We start from the raw sequence: 18,481 nt of genomic DNA, 5'->3' as shown, positions 1-18,481 counted from the left end.
TCGTCTTAATCCAAGAGCAACTTTATTATAAATGTTAAGGGCAAAATATGTGGCAGCACAACATGGCAAAGAAAGGCACATCCACTGTTTCCACAAGGCCTAAATGTGATTTCAATCTGGCATAAAGCTTCATCTACCGTAAGAAATTAACTCTAAGTGCTCCATACAAAACAAATTAAACCAATAGACAACATGAACTGGCATATTTTTCTCCAAATATATTACAGCTTTAAGTTTTATATATAAAAAAGAAATTATACAAAAGAAAGAAAACTAAATTCATTTTTTTTAATCCAAATTCAATTCACTTTAGTTAGTCTGCTTCATGATGGAATAATATTCACACACATCCTCTTCAACAGAACTGAAAGAAAGAAAAACAGAAAGGAAGGAAGAAAGAAAGAGAAAGGTTGTGATTAAAGTCCGTCTTTGAACATTGATCAATTAAAACTCTAAACTCACTCAGAGCTCAATTCACAGCACCATCCTTTGGACAATTCTTCAAAAAAAATGCTAACATGCATTTCCTTCCTCATAAAACAATTGCAAATCCACTAAGAAAAAAAAAATTGGATCGTTTACATCCATGTTTACTTGCTAGCAAAGTTCATTGGTGCCATTGTTGGCGCATTTCTATGTTTGTCTCGCCACCATTTTTATTAATTTTCTAGAGCAAGAAAGTCTTTGATTGGGCGAAGCAGCTGAATACGTATGTATGAACCATCTTTTTTATACATTTCATTTAAACGGATAATGAATCAAAATGTGAAAGATGTTGCTCGAAGCATTTACAGTGTTATCACCAACTTTGTAGCTGTTTTTTTTTTTGCCTCTTTTAGCACATAGTTTTGGTTTTACAGCACATTTACGTTATGGCTCGGTATTAGCACTCTCATCAGCCTTGTTTCCAGCAGCAGCAGGAAGCAGTTCCCAGCAAAACAAGCTCTAAAAACCCATAACAAGCTACGTGATTACACGGACAAACTTAGTGAAGAAAGGTGAACATCTTGCATATTCATATTCATCAGGTGGCCACAACTGTTTCCTAACATGTTCACTATAACTTTACAAGTTACACTGTGTCAGTGTTGTGCTTTTTTTCAGCTCTTCATTAAAGCTACAACACAAATAAGACTGATTTTGAATGCTTTTTTTTCAATCTAATAAAGAATTCTTGATGTCTTGTCATTTTATACAAATGTCTGTAATTCTGTTTGTCATGTTTTGGGATCTTTGGTTTGGGGTTAGAGCTCTGACATGCAATATAAAAATAGCTCTCGGTACTTAAAACAGCTCTTGTTTGTAAAGATGATGCTGCTTAAGAGTTCTTGGGGTTAAGGAGGTTATGAAGCTATTAGTATTTATAACTAACATGTTGGATCCTCCCACCATGTTTCAGAGTCTCTGCACAGTCTCAAACTGCTGATACAACAAAAGCAAAAACAAAAACTTCCCACAAACCACCAGCTTCTCAAATGAGTCGCTTCACCTTGACCTAGAGAGGCAGGAGCTAAATAAGGGAGGGAGGGACCGGAAAGACTACAAGGAGAGAGGGGAAGGAGTAAATATGGAGAGGAAGGAGGAGGAGAGGGGAGGGATTTGATGGAGGGAGGAGGGTGAAAAGGGCAGCAAAGGAGGTCGGAGATGTAAACAAGATGGGAAGGAGGGAAAGGAAAAAAAAATTTGAAGAAAGTGTAATAAAAGACAAGGAAAACGAGAGGGAGGGAGGAAGAGAAGAAGACAAAGAAAGAAAGCATTGTAAGAGCAATACAAATATAAAGATGTAAAGCAGAACAATTTGAGAAAGAAAAGAAACAGGATGGAGGAAGAGAGGAGGCATAAAAGGGAAAACAGAGGTGGCACTAACTCAAGGTAAGGAGAATGATAGAGGAGGAGTATTGAGCAGAATCCAGTCTCTGCTGCCATCTTGTGGTGAAACTTTGTTACTGACACAAAAATCTAGCAATTTCCCTGTTTGCTGAATCTACTTTTTGCAACCGGCGTCGTGCAATTAGTGTCAACTAGTGTTTTTCTATGTTTCCCACAATACAATTCTGTGTTTCCCAAAGGGAGATAAGGACATTTTTCATAAACAATGACAGATTTGGTATTTATTTTGGTTGCAAACAGACAGCAACCTTTGCTGTATATATTTTATTTAAAAAAATAACTTTTAACTTTTTGTTTGTTATTGTATATGTTGGTTTTCCAGGTTCTCTCTTGTTTTACAAAGGGGGGGGGGGGGGGTTGGGTACTTATATATTCATATGTTGTTTTTTTTGGTTATATACTGTTACATTATACATTAGAGGGACTGCTATGTATTATGGTGCATCTGTATACTTATTGTCTCTAAACATTTGTTGTCTTGCTGACATGTTTTCATTCATTTTTCTGTATGTTTAGTCTTAAATCAAACAATAAGCTGTTAATTAAGACTATTTAGTACTACTATTTGGTAGTAATAATGTTTATTTACCTTCCATCGGTTGCCACAGCCGTTACACAACACAAAGGTGGTCATGGGCTCATCAGCACTGCGAGTTTGCACCTAAACACACACATACACAGATAGAGAGAGAGGATCAAAAAACACAACATAGGGAAGCATCTACACTTCATCACAACACAGTTCTTTCAGTGCATACGTCCATACCTGTGTGTATGAGCAGTTCTTTCCATGACACTTGCTGCAGATGAACATGTCTGTCTCAGTGCCTCCGACCCTCGACAGCTGATGCTCTCTGATGGACTCTTTAGTCAGAGCCTCTCTCATCAGCTTCAGTTCTGCACTCGCCATCTCCTGTACATACACACACACACACACAGTAAGACACATTTATACTGTACAATGATGATGCTCATAACCTTAACTTTAACACTAAGTCTTAACCCTCAACCAGCCCACTGACTACACAAACTGGCTGCATTACTGACCTCAGCAGTCATGGAGGCAATGCGTTGAGGTGAGATGTTTCCACATAGGACGTTACGCCGTAGGTCAGGATTCTTCTGATCCTTCAGGTTGGAGATGCGGCTTCGCAGACGGCTTTTATATTTCATATCTGTCGATTTAAACTCACGGAAGATCTGTGAGCGCGATGAGCAGTCAAGGACGAAAACGCACACAACTGATGTGCAAAAATACATACTGTGAATACATTCTGGCCTAAAAACTTCAGGAAATGGAGGATATCTTCTCATCTTGGAAGAATATTTATCTTGAGGTACGCTTAAAGGAGGATTTAATGTCTACACACACACACACACTAGTGGCCAAATGAGGCTATAATGCTCGTTATGCATTAGAATTAAACTGTTGGATGGACAAAAAATAGAGAGACAATGACACTACTTGTAGGCTGTATTCATACAGAAAACAGCACTGTGCACATTTATATGCCCTTTGGTTGTACTAAATAATGATTTTATCTGCAGCTTGGTAATGACTGATGGTCAACACAATACTTATGAGCCGCAATCAAATTTTATACCCATTCCATTATCTGACAACAGAAACATAAACATGCGTAAATGAGAACTACTATGTCGTGGATTTGGCTCAAGTAAAACACCACAGAGAGCAGGACGGGCTGGAACGGATGTTCAACAGGCTGTCTCTGTTTCCTCCTTCTCTCTCTCTCACTAACTACAGACATAAAAACTGTGTATGTGTGCAGACAAACTAATTAAATGCATCATTCATTAAGATTAATTAACGCAGCTGGATCCTGTGTACATTTATGGAAGATTTTAAGTGCCTAATAAAAACCAATCAAACAAAGACAGTGAAATACACATTATTATGTTTGAATATATTTTTACTGTATGCATTTACTGTGTCATAAGTAAAAAGACAATTTGAATTTTCCATGTCACAATGAAAAACATTTTTCTTTTTGGCATGAATAGCACTTTTACATCCCCAAAAAAGGAACTAGAAATATTGCTGTGTGGTTGTATGCTTCCGCCAACCAGTCAAGTTGCAGTTTACATCCATGTCTGTCCAGACTCATATTTGTGATGAAGACTTTGAAGGAATTTAATAAAAGGTATAATGTGTATTTTCCTTGTATGTGTTCACATGTTTGGCCAGTAAAGCTGATTCTGATAGAACACAAAGTTGTAGCCCTGACAGTAGACAATTCATATATGGATGTTGCTGCAAAGAAGCTACAAATTCTAAAACGTGGATGCTTCACACACATCTACAACTCAGCAGAAGAGAAGAGCTATACAATCTCCACATTTTCAAGGTGGACACCCAAGATTAGTGTCACCAATTCAGTATCCAACCAAATGTGAAATATGGTCACAATCTCCCCTCCTGTTCCTGAGTTATGGCGTTGAATAACGGCCAGAAAAGTGTTTTTGCAGAACATTATGATGCCACAGTGAAGTTGACTTTTGACCTTCTGGATATAAAATGTCATCACTTCATCATTTTATCCTATTAGACTTTTGAAACTTTATCATAATTAGCGTAAGAATTCTTGAATTATGGCAAAAAACGTGTTTTGTGAGGTCACAGTGACCTTTGACCATCAAATTCTAATGAGTTCGTCCTTGAGTCCAAATGGATGTTTGTGCCAAATTTGAAGAAATTCTCTCGAGGTATTCCTGAGGTTTCCTGTCCACCAGAATGGGAAGGAGAGATGGACAACCCAAAAACATGATGCGGAGGCATAAAAGCTCCCCTCCACCTCCTCATGAAAGCTTTGTATGTAGTACTGGCAGGTCTACACTGCTCTCTGCTGGACAACATTTAAATGCAATACACCTCTTCACTTTGTTTTCTGTGTTAATGTGGCATGGAAAATCCATGTCACAATGAAAAAAGGGTTTATTTATAACCATTTAATGTTAAAAGACAAAAGGCTAAATAATTGTCATTATCTTTGTTTGAATTATTTTCATACAGGCATTTAAAACATTAGCCATTAGATCATTACTACTAGTAGGACAAAAATAGGATAAAAATTCCTCTTGCTGCTACAGTTGGATGTTTGAGCTTCACTGTGCAGAATCATTTATGTGCAGAGTTTGATATTAGAAGGATGTTTTCACATTCATCTGCTAAAAGTAGAAAGTTTCTCTGTGCTCATTGAAAATCTGATTTTAAGGGGCGGACCTATGAGCAGGATTTGTGACATCACAAATAGTTTGGAAGACAATCGTGTTCCAATATTCAGCTTACACAAGTGTGATGTGGAAACTTGAAGCCTCCAGTGCATATATACTCAGAATGGACTTTACAGTGAACAAGGAAAGAGCAATATTTTCATATCCACAGATTCTGGATTTTTAATGAGGTAGTAGGGGTAGATGCCATTTGAAGGATTTTAACAAGGTAATTATACTTTTTTTGTGGAAGTTCCATATCAGACACATTATTGTTCCAAGTAGAGTATTTTTATATGTCTTAATACATGTCTGGAGAGGATCTTCAAGTTTGTCTACAGGGTGGTACATGGTAAGGTAATGTTGCTACTCTAGATCAAGAGTTTACCCTCTGTATGGTGACATTTTAGGAAATCTCAGGCTCAGATGTAAAATCCTGTTCGTTCATGTGTATCTCGTGTGGTTAAAGTTCAGTGCAAATGTTCATGTTGATGACATGAAAGGATATGCTCCTCGATTTGTGCTGCAAGGTGCTCGCAGTTGACTCCAATGGTTTTGTGATCATCTGCAACACACACACAGATATTCTCTTGTTCAGCTTGATATATATTAATGAACTTCCATCAAAATCCAGATGAACCACACCATAATGAAACCGACTGGCTTTGGGGAAATAGGCTTATCCGCTTTCCTCTCATGTTTGTCTGGTAGTCAGTTAGCTTAGTTTAGCATAAAGACTGGAGAAACAGGGAAACAGACAGACATGAGTGGTATTGAGCTTGTCATCTAACTCAGCAAGAGAACAAATAAGCATATTTCCCAAAACTATTCCTCTAACATGCATTTGTGAATAAAGACACAATCACACGCAGTGAGTTAATTGACACTGATAAAATCATCCAGACAAATTTATCCACCTCTTTCGTGTCAAATCAATACCCAACAAGATTGTGGACATTCATTCTTAATTTAAATGAGAATTTATGATAATTGGTGTGAAAGATGCTAAAAGAATGAGCCTTAGTAGCTTCAATCCAAAAATATCCGCAGCAGCTTTTCAAAACAATTCTGTTCAAACATAACATCTGATATAAATCCTTTGTGTAAAAATTGCTGTCAAATGTCCTATTTTCTTTCATTCATTTACTGGAGAATCATTGTGATTGTGTTAATAAAAACGTCAAATCTCACCGTCAGTCTGCAGCGCGGCCACCAGCAGCTCTCGACACTTGTTCCGGACACTGTCGGAGGTGACGGGGGCAGGGGGGAAGGAGGTGACCATAAGAGGGAGGGTGGGCGTGGTGGGTGAGGTGGGTGAGGTGGGTGTGGTGGGCGAGGTCGGGGTGGTAGGGGGATCCCCAGACTTCTTACTGCTGAGGAAGACAAATGATGAGGAGAAACGAGTTGTAAGGTTTGAAGTGCTTCAAAAACATGATATGAGTCTGGTTAAAGGAAAATAAAATAAAATTTTAGATTATTTTCCACTGTTACTAAAGATACTGTGATACGGAAAATTAACTTTTACTTCATGTGTATTAGTCAGTATTTAATGGTAACCTCATCCTGAAAAAGTGGGTGTAAAGAAAAGTGACATCATTACTGTGCGACAGACCTTTTCTCGCTGCTGCAAGAGTCCTTGGAGGTGGACGATGACCTCACGGGAGAGCCCTCCTTTTTCTTCTTTTCCTTTTCCTCTGACTTCCCATCTGAACCATCTGTGGGACGAGACACAAAACAACAAACACACACAAATGTATATATACACACATATATATATATATACACACACACACACACACACACACACACACACACACACACATATACACACATATATATATATATATATATACATATATATATTAGCACTAAATGTACAGAGAACATTATTCAGTAGACACAAAGCATTTCTTACATTTGTAGACAAACTTGTTGAAGATTTTGGGATCTGATATAATACTGATATTTACGAAGAAAAAGTATCCAGATGATACTGTAACATTTTCTAAAATCACTTAATCGCATTCAGCGTTAAGAGACAAATATTGATGATGATAAGCTCTGAAGACTTATTTCTTCCTTTTTATTTTTTTTCTCAATTTGCATTACATGTTGAATCAATAGATCAATTTAATATGCATAATTTTTGTTCTCAATTATTTCATACTAATCCATACGATCCAGCATGCAGTTTCATTTGTATCAAGCACATCATGTTATTGAGTCATGAAAGTGCTGGAATGATAAGCCGATTTATTGACAGAAGATAAGTCAACAACAATTTTGGCAATTGATGAATTTTTAACTTGTCGTCTATGAAGCAACAATTCCAAACATTCTCTTATTACACATAACAACCAGCATAACCTTAACCAGACAAAACGTCTTCAATCTAAAAGTCTAAAATTGGTCCTTACAAAGATAAAAGTACAATATATACACATACACACCCAGCAGTTTCTTCCAGGACTTGATGAGAGCTTTGGCCAGAGTCTGAACTTCATCATCTGAGCTCTGTTTCCTCACAGCGTTCACCGACATTCCAACTCTGGTGGACTGGGGAGGGACAGAGAGTGAAATGAAGTACCTTCTTTATGAGAAACCATGGTAACGTACCTGAACTCTTACACATTACGTAGTATTAGTAGTTATATAATCACTCTTAATCCTGTTTAAATGTTCCCATGTACTGAAGAAGCACTATCATCATGTTGGGAAAATAAAAGTTGTATAATTCCTTTACATCTATGTATATCCTGTTTTCATAGCAGGTGTAAACAGACATCTTGAAGTCAGAATTTAGAGTCTCTGGTCTTAAGCACAAGCAGAAACACTCAGGTGGTTGCCACACCAGTGATATAAACTATACAGAGTGGTGCGTGCATCTGCATGCCCTGTGCAGAGAAATCCTACTTTAACTGACATGTAGACACACGAATACACAAACATGGGATATAAAAGATGAAGCAGAAACAAAGCTTAGTCTGCACAGTATCTTAACTTGGATGTGGGCCTGTATCTGGTATATTGTTTGCATGGAAACACTGACAACATATTGGATGTTGGCTCAGACATTTGAAGATGACAACTACAGATGTTTGTGTGGTTTAGAAGCTTCTTAAATATTAATAAATGTTTTGCATCAAAAGAAAAACATCTTAATGACCATGCAGAGGCTTGTTATGCTCTAGGCTTCCTGTATATTTGTGCATTACTCTAACAGACTGAGAAGTATAAGTGCTGACAGCAGCAGCAGGGTAGAGTTATCAACCTGCAGAGTCTCCAGAGACATTTTGATGTTCTTCAACTCCCTCAGCAGGTCAAGAGCACCGTCCTGTAAAAACAAAGACAGACAAAACATTCACATTATCTTCTTACCGAGGAAATTTGAGGTCACCTGGAGGATGACTCCTGAATGTGCTTTTAATCTTATTAGGCATGGAAGCTGCAGGGCTCTAGGGATGGCAATGTTGGTCTGTTGGTAGGTCTACCACTTTGGTCCAGACAGACTATTTCAACAGCTGTTGGATGCACTGTCATGAAATTGTGTTTGGACATGCATGGTCCCCAAAGGATAAATCCCCCTAACTTCTGTGATCCCAACTTTTCCTCTAGTGCCCCCATGGGTGACATTTTTGGCATGTACAGAAAAGCCTTGACAACTATTGGATGGACTAACATGTACTTTGGTACACACTTTCATGGTACCCTGAGGGTGAATCCTAATTACTTTGGTGATGGTGAATACTTTGTTTCATGACCAAATACCTGCATGATTAATGACATTCCCAACATCCTCAGCTGTACTTTGTGTTCAGTGATACTTATTAAATGGTAGCATGCTAACATGCAAAACTAAGATGGCGAACATAGTAAACATTATCCTTGCTTAGCATCAGCATGTTAGAATTGTCATTGTGAGCATGTTAGCATTTTGACATTAGCATTAATCTCGAAGCACCAGTGTGCCTATAAGTACAGCCTCACAGAGCCACTAACTTTGCTGTAGACTTGTTGAAGTCTTGTTTCAATAACAAGTTTCAGATTTGTTCTTACTTAATGGACAAGGTGACAGATTTGTTTTAATGGACATCATTTATTCAGTCATTCAATCAAACCTTTATTTAAGCCTCAAAAGTCATTGAGGTTTCCCTCATTTGCAATGATGTCAAGATACAGAGTTAAAAAGAAAATATGCAGAATTAAACATATCAAAAGAGGAAAATACTCAGTGAAAACAATTGCACACTGAAGTGGTTTGAAATAAAAGTCTTCACTTGTCCAGAGTTAGTATGATATCTTTAGATATCAATTATCAGATGCAGAGACTTCATCTTCAGTTGAACTGGCTTTATTGCAGATACCACCACTGCAACATCACAACATGACCAGCGTGGGGGTACAGCCTCTTCTGGCTAAGCCATATACACACTAGCGATGTGCAGAGAGCCCAGTATTTGTATCGATATTTGTTGAGGCAGCAAAATTATTTGTATTTGTATTGGAATAAAATTGGAAAGGGCTTAAAAATCCTGTTTTTGTTTTTATTACGCTTTTAATTTTAGAAAATTAAAGTGTTACAATAAGTGTTCGTGAATATACTACCTTACGAAGGAGGTCCCCACACCAGGTCTCGAACTGGAGTCTCCCAGATCAAAGACGACTGCGCTGATTACTGAGCTAAAACTTTACTCATCGCCTAATTGCAGACAGACCTCTACCTATTTATACACCCATAACACAGAGACAGCACACCATGTAACATGTAGAAGAACTTCAAAGGTAATTCTTGTTTTGCACTTTTCACTTATTGCCTATTTTTACAACCTAACTTTGTGAAGAGGGGGAACAACAGGTTATGGAGAGTCCATCTGGGACTTACCCCTGATAGATGTAACAGTGGAGCAGAGGAGAGAGACTGAGATAACGATGTAATCGACCTGCAAACTGGTATTTGACATGTTTTTTTTTCTTCCCAAAAACAAATAATATTTAAAATATTTGTATGAAACAAATATTCATATAAAACCCACTATTTGTGCTTTGCCAAATAATGTATTTGTATTCAGGGCACACCCCTAATACACACTGCACATGACTCTACATAATCCAACTATGCAAATAGCACTAGAGCCCTATTGGTCCTGGATCCTAAGAACATACAACAGCCACTTCATGACAGTTAGCAAGAGTGTCAATCTTGAGGATGTGTTGAAATTAATTCAATTTGTTTGGTTCACATAAAGTAGATTTTCCAAGTTCAGATTAAACCCATGGGACATGAAGCATAAGAGAGTTAGTAGAGCGAGTTTAGTAGGGTACTATGGTCCAATCCAGCATAGATGTTATATAGAATGGTAAATGTCCAATAAGGGCTTTATGGATGACAAAATACAAGTGTTTATCTCGTCTCTGTGCCAGAGAGGACCAACCAACTTTGTTATACAGAATGCAGTGGTGAGTGTCATAGGAATCTCCAGTAATGACTATGAAGGTAGAAAGATAAACTGAATCTAGAGGCTTGAGAGTGGAAGCAGCAGCATGTCTATAGATTTTACCACTGTACTGTAATCTAAGATTGATAGAAAGACTGCCTCAACTATACTCTTTCTGCAAATCAAAGGGAAACTGGATCTGTTTTTATAGTCAAGAAGGCATTTTTTTATTGCCTGAAACGTTACCAAGAATGAAGGGGCCAAAAGAAATGAATGAGTGCAGCTCTCTCTGGTTGGAGCTCTTGCTAACTGTTGTACGGGAGATTCTCGCTTCCTGATCAGCTTTTAATTTGTCCCCGAGGACAAAAACATGTCCATATGTGAAACCAGGAATTTTATTTGAGCAATTTAAACAAATCCAACAGCAGCAGAAGTAGATGGAATAGGATGCTCTTTGCAGCAGCTGGAGAAGCTTTATATTAAATGAAAAAAATCCTTCATAATGCCACTTTAATGAAGCCATGCACTGTTAAAAATAAAGAGTACAAGAGTCCGAGAGACATAACAAAAGGACAGGAAGGACAGGAATAAGACTAGGTCAAAACCTAGAATATGGCTGGTCATTTGTTACAGGAATAGTCAGTGGTGGTGTCTATAATGTGAATTACTCAACATTAAATCTTCAATGTTGCAATTTTCTGTAGTGGTCCAAGTAATATTTGTTGTTAAAGTGTACTGAAGTAGCATATTGCATGACATGGTTAAGTCTGAGTCAAAAACCCCCCCCAAAAAACAGTATAAATGCAGTTGCCAGAACATTACTTTCCACTCATATCAAGGGATGTTTGATTTGAAAGAGAACTTATTTTAATTCTAATTATAAAACTATTTTTTATGATCTGTTAACTCCCCATGCATTTCACTCAGCGGATGTCTCATTTTTCACTCTGTATTGAGAGTTTTGCCAGAATGATGGTTATTTATGGTGCTTTAACTCTGCGCTCTCCCTCATGCCTCTATGCAACTTTTTTCTGCTTCTTTCTCGGTCGATGAAATAGTAAATGAAAGTTTTGACAGCATTTTGCAATTTCAGGAGGCTTATTTCCACCCAGTTACTACAGTTACAGTCGAATCAAGCACACCTGCAGTGCAGCCGCCCCACACTAAACTGATATAACAGCTACATGAGTCGCATGTTTTACCTGCAAGACTTGTGTTTTAATGTTTTTTTGAAAACATCAGAGAAATAAAAAGCTTGCATTCTGTCATAAGTTCAATTATAAAATCCAAATCCAGTGTTTCTCCTCCTTCAGCTGACAGTGCCGTCAGCTGAAGAGTCCATCACACTGGACAGTAGAGGAGGAGACCATAGAGATGCTGGTCCGCGTCTGTTTCAACAGGAGTTTAGCCATAGATATATATCTTCAAGTTAAAATTTTGCACTTTAAATAAATGAATACATTTTATATATATATATATATCTATGAGTTTAGCCGACTTCGCTGCATGTAACACTGGAGCTGAGAGCGTCAGAGCTCGGAGAAGGAACCACAGAAAGAGCAACGGCCAATGGGGAAACTCCAACACTTGGTGGCCGACCAATGGTGTAACTTCATCACTCACTCAGGCCCTCACTCACTCACGGACAATCGTGGTTATAGGGCTGATCCGTGGCCGGTCAAGCCAAAAAGGGAAAGAAAGACAAATGAAGTCCAACATGCAAAAAAAGGTTGTGTTCCAGTGTTGCCATGTAAGCAACACAGAGACAAGAGGACATGCATAGATATAAAGACTAAAAGACGAATGGAGACAAGGAAAGACAGCAGAAAGTAGATCTGGTCCAATGAGTGAGAGGTGAAACAGAAGAGGGAGGAAGAGAAGTGTGGACAGACAGAAATAAAAGCAGTAGAGGAGCGGAGGGTGTTAAAGGAGAGAGGAGAATAACAAACTGTGTTGTATTATTGATGTATCTGTTCCAAAATTCCACTGCAATTTTTAAAACAAATCAAGTCAAATCATTTCCACATATCTCTGTGCAAACTGTTGCTGAGAGACCATTGTTTCAAATGAAATAATGTTTCAATTCCTCCAAAGTGACAGCGAAAAACTCTCCCGGCCAAATGCACAAAATTTTGTGGGTTCAAGACTAAAACATTCATGTGTAATGACTGAGATTTATGTACAAGCCTTATTTCTAGCCATAAAAGGATACAGACTCTTAATTAACTGTTCACACGTCAACACTTTCTTTTGAACCGGTAATGAAAAAGACAAGGAAAGAACAATTCACAGTCCATCGCATTAGATCCAAAGGCTAGATCCAAAACAGGAAACAGGTGTGGAGATTTTAGTACCCACAGTGTCATTAATTCATCATACATGCACCTATACAGCATCATCGGCAGTCATACAGTATAATCATCAAACCTTACATGATGATTTAGTTTATAGTATTTATATTCAAATATAGTTAATAAAGTTGAACGTTTTACTTTTAAAAACATTTAATGAAAAATGTTGAAAAGCTGAAAGGTGTTTTGTCCTTCTTATGGCTATAGAAGAGCATTAAAGAGCAAGTTCACCCAAATCACATTTTTTCACTCACCCCCAGCGGTATCTAGACATGCACTTAACAGCAACAGAAGTAAGGTAGCCTGTCACTTTTTATTAACCACACAACTCACTGTCAAAAGTTTCCACTGGGTCTACATCTGCGGTAGGAAATGGTTAAAGTGACAGGCTGCTTTTAGCCTCCTTTTGCTTGTTGTTTTGGTTTTGCCTGCATATAGACTGTACGGCTGAGTCTAAAGGCCAGAGCTGTTATTGAGTCTTTTGGTCCAAGTCTGAGTCATGTCTAAAGTCGTTAAAGGGCAAGTCCAAGTCAAGTCTGAAGTCTTGCAGGACTAAAAATGAAGTCTTTCGGTCTATCAAGGCTTAGTGTGTACATTAAAATAGCACAACAGCCTGAATAAAACCAAATTCTTAGTTTTTTTAATGGGAATAATGTAGAGTTTTCATCTCAACACATCCCTGCTTGGTCACATTACAACATAGATCAGTGCTATAAGCTATAATGATCACACAGCATAGTGTACTTAAAACTGATTTACTTTAAACATATGAAGAAAAAGTTGTTGACTGAGCTTAATTTTATTTTTTTTTTTTTTGTTTTTTAGTTCAATTGACTCACCATGTTTAACATTAAACCTAGTTCAGTTCAATTTTAAGGCAGTTCTCACTCACATATGTTTTACAGTGTAATGCAGAGGGCTGCCTGTGATGATAGCGGTGCTGAATGCGTGCAACTGAACCAATGACACAACACATGGCTTTCATTTTAAATGTCAGACGGATAAAGATTCTAGAAGAATTTAGATTAACATCAGACTCTGACTCGGATGATTTATTATTAATATTGATATTATGAAGATCAGTTCATACAGATGGGCACACAGGCTACGCCATAAAAGGACAAAAAAAAAAAGTTGTGAGAATAAATCTGATGTTCTGAAAGGCTAATTGTAACTAGAGTCCACACACAGACATACTGTGCTGTATTCAACTTAAAAGGACCAGTGAGTAGGATTTAATGGCATCTAGCAATGAGGTTGCACATCCCCCCCCCTCAACTTGTGAAAAATGCAAAAGGCCCTCATTAGAGTCAGTGTTTGGTTTGTCTGTTCTGGGCTACTGTAGAAACATGGCGGGGCAACAAGGCGAGCTCCGTGGAAGAGGACCTGCTGCCTATGTAGATATAAAGGGCTCATTCTAAAGTAACAACAATTCTTATTTTCAGGTGATTATACACTAATTAAAACATACTTATTATACTTATTATATTATATTCCATTTTTGCCAAGTACTTCCCGGCAGATTGCACTAAATAGTTTTAATAGTTAGATTGGCTCTGAAGTGCAGCGTCCTGGCTGTGTTTATCAGACACATGAACCATTACACATAGGTGACAGGTATGTTACAGTCATTTTACGTCTTTTCAGCAGCTAAGCTGTAGCAGCTTACACAAAGTATTTTTTAGATATTTATTTTTAATCAAAAATTCCTCCCGCAGTAGGCGGCCGCACACTTTGTCTTCTTGTTTAAAACAGGGTTGGTGGCATGAAAAAACTGTTATTTATATAGTCTAATTAGTGCAATAGACAAGTGAAAACATATTAATAATACTATATTAAATATTTTACAAAAAAGAAAAGGATATTTTTCAATATTCATTGGTCACCAAGTCAAGTCTCCTCAGCTTTTTACCTTCATGTCTCAAGTCAAGTCGAGTCTTTGGGCTTTCAAGTCAAAAGTAAGTCGCAAGTCCTCATTTTCCAAGTCAAAGTCTCAAGTCTCAGTTCTTCTAAAGGCTCTCATCAACCTAAACCAAAACCCAAAAAACAGAACTTTCAAGAAAACCCTTAGAGCGTACTCTACCTGTGCCACACCAAACCACACACAAACAAAGTAGCAGGTAGCCGGTGAAGCAGTGGAACATCTAGTAGCTAAAAAGCCAGATTTTTCTCAAGAGTTGATGAAAACCGAACCAGAGTTAAAAAGGAGAGGTAATATCAGGAATTGTATTCATCAGATGGACACAAACACCATTCCAGTGGTAAGACAATGTGGCCCTGTGTCTGCTGGGTGTGTAAACTGGACATTTTTTTTGCTACCTACAGGCAAACTCATAGTTTTCATGTCCATTGCACAAACAATTTTCTTTGTTCGACTTTTTCTTTTTGTTCTGCCAAATACAACAAACAAAGGAGCTCTTCCTCTCGCTGTCCTGAGGTCGCTACCTTGATTTCTACTGTGGAATGCATCTGCATGGACAGACCCTTGATTGTAGTATGTAAAAAAAAAAGAAGCGCATGCGTGCCTGGATGTCCACACGTCAGTCCACAGCCGTCCGCGTAATGGACACAGAAACCATGAACTGGCATAAGCACTTGATAAGATTATTTTTTAGGGCTTTTTTGCTGTTTGTCTTTCTGCCCCTAGTGGTCAAAATGGCTGAATGCAGATTTATATACAACAGGTAGCTTACGTCACCAAATACAGATTGTTAAAAGTGGATAGAACTGAAATCCTGGAGTTCATATGAAATTTTGCCATCATGAATGCTGATGTGACTTGAAAATGTTTTTAAAATATATTCGCCATTTGAAAGCCGCTTCTTTTCTAATGATTGTGGGGAAAAATGCTTTCTGGGCCAGTGTGCGTCACGTGATGCTCTTGGAAGTTGCGATATTGAGCGTGGCCGCTACGCCTCACAGCCCAGCGCTGTCCCTGGGGGCTTGCTTCAGTCTTCCATATGTGTTAAAGCACAGTACAAAGTCAAATATTATGTTTTGGATCACAGCTGTACTGATTAAAATAAAAGCTATCTGCTCTGTCAGACGCGCAGTAGATTAAAATGTCTGAAAAACACAGCAGAAATGTGTCCTGTATAGACAAGCTGTTAGTTTGTCATGGCTTCAGGTTCAAATGGGATTTTACGTTCATATATCAGCTTTAATTTAGTCTAAATTATTTTAATTCAGCTTTTGTTTTTTCAGTGGTTTTGTCTGTTTGCAGTATAGGATTCAGAAATGTTTTGTGTCCATAACATCTTTAAAGTTGATGTGTTGACAGCTAATCATAAATCAACCATTTATGATTCAGTCAAATAAGAAGAAAAAAAAACTGAAATTAAATCGTAATTAAATTTTCCTTCAGCTCAGTTTGGAGCAGAATTGGTTTAGTTTTCATTTTTATATCTGGAGTTTGTTTTTCTTTTCTTTCTTTCATTCTTTCTTCTTCTTCTTCTTTTTTTTTTTTACTATGTATTTAAAATAATAAATAAAATCGTTAAATGTTGACCAGTTTTTTAAGTGTCATTGTAAAAACTTCACATCGCACATTATTATTTAATTGTACATGGATGAAGATCAACAAGTGTTTCAGCTAATGAAGGGAACTATCCAAAAGGTTTCTCTTGTTATTGGACATATTTTTTTAAAAGTTTCAACATGTTCTTTAATCATGTATATATTGCTTGATCTTTGGTCTCCATTATCATAGTAAAACTATATTTAACAATCCTGGACATACTTTAAAAATGTATTAAGTAGCTCATACTCCACTAACCATATTTTAATGTGTGACAACTATATTTTATGATATTTTGTGCATTTTAGCTTCAGTCTAAATATAACCACCATAAAAATTTAATAACCTCTGGAGTAACACTTAATAAACTGAGTTTATAGTTGACAAGATAATTGATTCAAGGTGCGAGTGATTTAATTGGCGGCTTTTGGACCAATCGCTGCTCTGATTTATACTAAAACTATTTCCAAAAATCTTCTAAATCATCAGCTGCGGTCTTGTTATGTATCAGATTATCTGCAGATATCCAGAAATCCTCCACAGAGCGGTGAGCAGCAGAGTTAAACACACTCGCCGTGTTTTCCAGAATTTTCCCTCTCTCAGCAGTTAAAGGTAAAGCTCATCACCTGATCGCGTGTTTTTGTGCGGATGCAGCAACTGTGTGTGTGTGTTTTTTTTTTTTTTTTTTTTTTTTTTTTGGACTCACCGTGTTCTTCTTGTGCACCATTTTATCCAGTTTTTTGGCGATGCGCTCCACTTCCTGGTTTTTAGCCATTTTGAACGGATTTTCTCTCCGTCAGATCTCCTCCTCTGCTGCGGAGAAAACCTCCATTGATGTGCGTGAAAAACTGTCCCCGCGTCTCTCTCTCTCTCTCTTCCCTTCTCTTTACGCAGTCTGTCTCCTTCTCTCCCAGCTGCTGCCTCCCTCTCGTTTGTTGTTGTGTGACACTGTGGGACGCTGGGAGTTGTAGTTTTCTTTTTTTCTTTTTTTTGGATCGGTCCAAATTCAGCCTGGAGCAACTTATCCAAACTTTTTAAGAGGACTCAGAGAGTTTTTTTTCTCTCCCACTTCCAACTATTTGAATATCCTCCACAGCTGGACATGTGTGGAATAAATTTCTGATAGGAGTCAAAAAGCATTGAACTTAATAATTTTGAAGTCTGTTTTTTAATGTTTATCATACTGGGGGCTCGAACATCCTTGTCTCCACATCTTTAAAACATGCTTCGGCTTGTTAGGGTTTTTGAGAAAGAACAGTATTTTACTGGTAGCTGCTGGTGATTTTCCATCTCAGAAACAAACTGAAAGCCAATGAATCAAAACAGCTGAGCTGCTTGCGATGAAAAGCTCAAGCTGGGATCCAGATTTCTGTTCCCGTGTCACTCAGCGGGTTTGTCTACTCCTGTAAAACCTGATTAAAATCTTGTGAGGACTTCATGTGTCTGCAAAGGTTAACGACAATCAAAGAAAAAGTCCCAAATCCTGCAAAACTGATCTCCTTTATGTATTATTTTATCATTTCACTCTGCAATGTGCACTTTATATGAACATACACATCTTTTCTTTCAGTTTGTTGATGCACCTGTTTTATGTTTTGTCTTGTGCCTTGTTAGTTTCACACTACTTGGATATACAAATGAACCTTTCTAACTTTAACTTCATCCATTTATCCACATCTGGCCCACACTGACAAGCTTTATCTCTTTGCATAACCAAGACAAAAAAAAAAAAAAAAAAAAAAAACAGCCCTATTGTTCTATATTAGCAGTAATGGAGGACTCAGACTTTAAGAGTCAACATAGAGCTACAGTACATCAGTGTGATGCCAGAGAGAAATTTAAGCAATAATTGAAAGAATTTTTTTTTTTTTTTACACCTTTTGTCGGGAAACGAACACAAGCCAGTTCTTCAGAAATGACTTCACTGACTGGAAATGTTTTGTTAACCTATTGTGAAGTCCATTTCTCCTGGAGGAAGATGTCATTTAGATTCATTATGAAAGACCTTTTTTCATCAACTAAATTAACAGCCTGCTTGTACTCACTGTGTCCTCCCT

At 37.6% G+C, this 18,481-nt stretch overlaps 1 protein-coding gene across 2 annotated transcripts; it reads right to left on the bottom strand.

The window, feature by feature from the left end:
* On the bottom strand, positions 1-17,370 carry tcea2 (transcription elongation factor A (SII), 2). Of its 2 annotated transcripts, none has more exons than XM_044352484.1 (10): positions 17,131-17,370; positions 8,393-8,455; positions 7,572-7,677; positions 6,734-6,836; positions 6,313-6,491; positions 5,630-5,686; positions 2,938-3,092; positions 2,657-2,803; positions 2,480-2,551; positions 1-364 (listed from the first exon to the last, which is right to left on the bottom strand). In XM_044352484.1, exons 1-10 carry the CDS (start codon positions 17,197-17,199, stop codon positions 356-358), a joined length of 960 nt encoding a protein of 319 aa, XP_044208419.1. In that variant the 5' UTR covers positions 17,200-17,370; the 3' UTR covers positions 1-355. The 2 variants fall into 2 exon arrangements, with proteins under 2 accessions (XP_044208419.1, XP_044208417.1); XM_044352482.1 differs by having other exon boundaries at positions 6,313-6,494; positions 17,131-17,369.
* Positions 17,371-18,481: the final 1,111 nt, after the last annotated feature.

This window comes from Thunnus albacares, chromosome 5, assembly GCF_914725855.1.
Source record: "Thunnus albacares chromosome 5, fThuAlb1.1, whole genome shotgun sequence".
Lineage (NCBI taxonomy): Eukaryota > Metazoa > Chordata > Actinopteri > Scombriformes > Scombridae > Thunnus > Thunnus albacares.
Note: the sequence above shows the minus strand (reverse complement) of the source record. Positions and strands in the feature narration are given on the sequence as shown.

Bases quoted from the DNA above. Each gene is read 5' to 3' on its own strand.
- tcea2 (XM_044352482.1), bottom strand. From the start codon at position 17,199: ATGGCTAAAAACCAGGAAGTGGAGCGCATCGCCAAAAAACTGGATAAA. The intron at 7,678-8,392 runs GTTGATAACTCT...GTCCCTCCCCAG, and splicing joins TGTCTCTGGAGACTCTGCAG to TCCACCAGAGTTGGAATGTC. The intron at 3,093-5,629 runs ATATCCTTTCAT...CATCGCGCTCAC, and splicing joins TGCAGCACAAATCGAGGAGC to AGATCTTCCGTGAGTTTAAA.